Source organism: Aptenodytes forsteri, unplaced genomic scaffold (assembly GCF_000699145.1).
Source record: "Aptenodytes forsteri isolate BGI_AS27 unplaced genomic scaffold, ASM69914v1 Scaffold92, whole genome shotgun sequence".
Classification (NCBI taxonomy): domain Eukaryota; kingdom Metazoa; phylum Chordata; class Aves; order Sphenisciformes; family Spheniscidae; genus Aptenodytes; species Aptenodytes forsteri.
The window spans coordinates 197527-202154 of record NW_008794581.1 but is presented as its reverse complement, the minus strand read 5'-3'; the positions used below and the strand labels follow the sequence as shown (position 1 = coordinate 202154).

Here is a 4628-nt window from a genome sequence, read left to right as displayed (position 1 = left end):
CCGTCGGGGGCCGCGGCGGGGCACGGCCGAGCAGTGGGGTGGACCAGAAGGGAGCGAACCGTCGGGGCCCGAGCCGGGAACGACCGGCGTCGGTGGGGGTGTCTGAGACCGGGCAGAGCCGGAGATCCTGCCGAGGTCCGGCAATATCTACACCTGTCGGCTGGAGCCTGCTCTTTGAGGAGCCCTGGAAACTGAGATGCGTTTAGTGGCATTGAATTCCAAGCAGATGGGGATGCTCTGGTGTGTGGACTTGGTCTTGGTAGGAATTTAACCCATCCACTTTTCCTAACTGAAGAGAGTCACCAAAAGGGGTCGTGCAGATTGCAGACTGGGGCAAATTGGGTTTCTAGAAGACTGACTGGCAAAGCGAGGAACATACTATCTGCTCCTCCATTTCACAGAGAGCTCAGGAACATTGGGAGAGCTCAAACTGACCGGATTGAGGCTACTGGAAAAGGTTGCTTGCCTTAACAAACCCCCAAACCTGATGACTTAACCAAAGTCAGTTTTAAAAAAGAATTCTGCTTTCAACTACAACAATTTTCAGTATTGTGTGTGCCCCCAGGCTGTCATTATCCCGTTGTTTCTCCTCTACTCCAGAAAATTCTAGCCTCAGCGTTGCTGACGTTAAGAAAGCACGGGAGAAAGGGGGCAAGAGAGTAAGCCCCTTTGGGGCTGGGCAGCTGTGCAACCAGTTTCCGCCATGCCCATTTGAAACCACCCATCAGGCAGGCCACCCCCACCCCGTGCTTTCTGCTCGCAAAGGATGGGGTCTCCCACGGGACCCTGTGGCAGTAGAAGAGCTGCAAGGCACTTCTCCCACTCAGGAGCTGACAGCACGTGGTGGGCTTCCCAACCTGCTGCACAGCCCTCTTTGTTCTGTGCCTCTCTGTGTGACTCAGCCCTGCAGATGAACCGCTGTCACATCAGAAGAAACCCAGGAAGCCATGGCTGGCCCCCTCGCAGCTTGCTACCCAGCACGCAGTTGGAATAGCTAGCTGGAGCTGTCTGATATTATTTACATCATAAAAAGAAGGGCAACAATAGGAGGGAAATTTTATGTTAAGTGAGCAAAGTAGTGTTGATTAATGTTCAGTTACATCAGGCTTGGCATATACAGCTAATGAGCACCACGGAGAACAGCCCTTGGGGGGCTCATTGTGTGCGAGGCAAGACGCAGCACGCTGCAGGGCTGGGGCGGTGGAGCGCGCCGCGAAGGGTCTGCCCAAGCAGCTCCACCACCGCACAGAGCATGGGAGTGGGCTCCTCTCCAACACAGGTGCAGTGAGATTTTCAAATACCTTCAGCTGGCCTATATTCGCATGCCCTTTGGTTGCCCTTCCTGCATGGTATATACCCTGTAACACACCCTACTTCTTAGCTTATTTGTGTAGCAGTGTTGACCCACTCCTTTAGTTGATCGTTTCTTCCTCTGCCTGTCACCAGGCTGGAGGGTGATCCCCCATACCCAGTGTGTCCCAGCAAAGCGTTATTCCTCCTCCTCACCCCGCCGCTCTTCCATATATGTCTCCATACAACAAGAAACGCCTCGGCTTCACTCCCACCATCCTTGCCCCTGCAGTGGAAGTGACAGGATGACGTGGTGTCAGCGGGCTGGCAGAGAGCTGCACAGTGGAGTGAGAAAAACAGAGCAGCAGGTACAGAGTGATATGGAGCAGGGAGAAAGAGGGAGGCTGAAAGGGGGTAGAGCAGCAGGCAAGGACGTGGAACAAAAAAAGGAAGAAGGAAGGACTTATGGTGCCACAAGCTCCCTAGAAAGAAGTCTCAGTCCAGAACTTGTCCCCAACCTAAAGGGTGGAGACAGCACAGATGCTGCAGAGGCTACTACATGGACCTAGAGTGGCACTGATGTTGCTCTACTATCTATTAAGGAGAAGCCCTTCACCACCAAAGAACACTCTTTGAAAACATAGGCTTAAATGCCTGACGCAAAAACATCATGAAGGTCTGCAAAATCATCACAGTTCCGTATTAAAGTATTCAGTGACTATAGCAGACAAAAAAAAAAAGATAAAATGATAGTAAAGTTTTGCTTTCACCTATCTACGGGAACACCATCAATTATTTGTAACCATTTATTATGTAATTTATTTGAGTTTATAAAAACATACAAAATGTTTTCTCGAAAAATTCCCTTCTCTGTTAAAATATTTATTAAATAATTTTAACTTAACAGTTTTCACTTCTGATTTAACTACAGAGGAGTCTCTTGCACTGATGCTAACCAACGCTATGGGAGGATGATCTTGTTTGTAGCATTATATACCCATTAGTGTTAGATTCGTGAGGGCCATATTCTGTATCCGCTTATTCTCGTGCTTGTTCAAGAATGCGCGTGGAAGCAATATTTGGCAAACAGAGCATGCTGCACAATATAATATAACAGAAAGGAACCAGTTCACAATGTATATAAACAGAAGCTTAAGTTCATGTTTAGATGAACTTAGCCAATACACATAAAGGTCGCTGCAATTTTTCCAGTTTTAATTTCTATGCTCAGTTTTATTATTGGAGTATTTTACAGACTGAAGGGGATTTTGTGCTCAAGCACAATGTTCTTTAAGGGATTTTCACAAAATGTTTATCTGCTGTCTGGAAGGAACTACTTGACTTTCTAATCATCATTTTCAATAAAAACAATGGAATATTAGCTATTGCCTTTTTACTCTTGTGTAGTCTCTGAAGTACAAACTCCAGCTTAACTTACTAGAGGTTAGTATCTTGGATAAGAATCAGAAAGTGATTATTGGATATTGTGTTTTCAAGAAACTTTCATAAAGCCAATAACATTTTGTAAGGAAGTTTCTTACAGAATTATATGACTAATTTTTTATATAGGAACTGCAAGTAAACCTCAACCATTAAAATATTTGTAAATAAACTATTTGCTTTACATAAATCAATAAAATTCTAAGCATACAGAATACAGAGAAGCTGCCAACATTATAGATTTTGCTTTACAGAAGTGTCTGTGACTTGTTTGAATTCCAAGTAATGGGGTAGGGCAAGTAGAAAGGAATCTCTGCTGCTTAATTCAGCTTTCATATTTTGCTCCTAATATGCATCAGGACACTCACTGTTTTTATGGAATTACATGGATGATTAAAATCAGGATTCATGGGCAATTAAGATATGTCTCAATGCAAGTGAAATACCAGCTCTAAACCACATCCTTCCATATTTATGTTGACACTTCTGGGTTTGATCCTGCTACATTTTCATAAAAATTTTGTAGAACATAAGGTTTCAAACACGGGTTTCAGAAGTTTTGCTTTTTCAAAAACACAAGTTGAAGCCCCACTTTTTCAAATCATTCTTAATGCACCTATTTACTTTTCATTTACGCTAATAGGAATTCCACTCAGGCAACCAAGAGGAAAAAGTTCCTGAAGAGCTTTTGGATGGGGGAGGGAAGATGCAGATTGCCTTTTATTCCATCTTTGCTCTGGACTCCACAACAGCACAGAGATTAATTGGGCCCTAAGGCAATGCAAAGAAAGTTTGCTCCCGTATTTACCTCCTAAGCCTTCTTGCAGCCTCCCTTAAGAAGAGCCATAAGCTGGCTCATCCTCCTTACAGAAACAGATACTTGGGGTCACAGCTGTTAGGAGCCACCCTTGCCTCCAGAGCTTGCACATCTCAGCAAGGTGATCACACGGTGAACAGGCCAAAGCAAAGTACCTGGACAGACAGGCTAGGACTTAGCTGGTCCCTGTAGGGAGGAAAAGACAAGAAAGGTGTCCTTAAGAATGTGTACCTTAAGTACCTCTTTACAGGGAGAAATGTAATGTAGCCATTAAAAAAAAAAACAAACCCAAAAATACTTTTCACTACTGTTAACGTTGCCCGTGGTATGTTTTTCTGAGGAAAAAAATGGATATGTTGTTTCTTCACCCGTGTTCCTTGTAAGCTGGAGCAGAATGATCTCAGATGTGTGTTACAGATTTTTATCATGACACTTTCTGCCACAAATTTCATGCAGATCTGAAACCATGGATCGGGGGGGGGGGGAGGGAGGACACATGAAGCTTTGCCCTTGCTCTCCTCATCTCTTTATGCATAGAAAACCTGAATAAGGGTGGTCAGCGTAGGGTTTGTTTTCAGTCAGTGTGTGATATTTTTTCCTTGTGTGGGAAGGATGGAAACATTTTACTTGACTTAGTATTTAGATGTGCTGTGGCATGTCTGCACGAACGCTGAAATGAAACAGCTAACTTGATGCCTTTAAAGGTCCACAGTAGAAAAACACAGTGAATGGGTTATCATTGGTCAAAACTGGTACCATATGATCAGAGTTATTTATTTTTAAAGCCAACTGCTCTTCACATTTGATCGAAAGCCAAATTTTTTGCTCCTGTGGAAAGTCGTAACTTCTTGTGTAATAACAGAGCCAGAGCTGGGGTTCAGCAATGCGGTAGCGTGAGCCGCCGTCTTTCACGAGTAACACGACGGTGCCTCAGGGCGGGCGGCGTTTCCTCAACAGGGCAACGGCTTCGGGTCGCCGACGTCCCTTCCCCCAGCGACCCCTCCAGCGGCCTCGCCCCCGGGCAGCCTCGGCAGCAGGCGGTGATCAGCTGGGGGGCAGGACACCCACCCGCGGGGGCTCC

The 4628-nt window shown here is 45.5% G+C and overlaps 1 protein-coding gene across 1 annotated transcript in view; it reads left to right on the top strand.

Moving 5' to 3' along the window:
* The first annotated feature begins 4430 nt into the window (after positions 1–4430).
* The window catches only part of MTX3 (metaxin 3), a 10707-nt gene continuing 10509 nt past the window's right edge, over positions 4431–4628 (top strand). The window contains exon 1 of the mRNA XM_009272536.2: positions 4431–4435. Within this exon, the coding sequence (XP_009270811.1) occupies positions 4431–4435 (5 nt within the window). The remainder of the gene's footprint in view (positions 4436–4628) is intronic.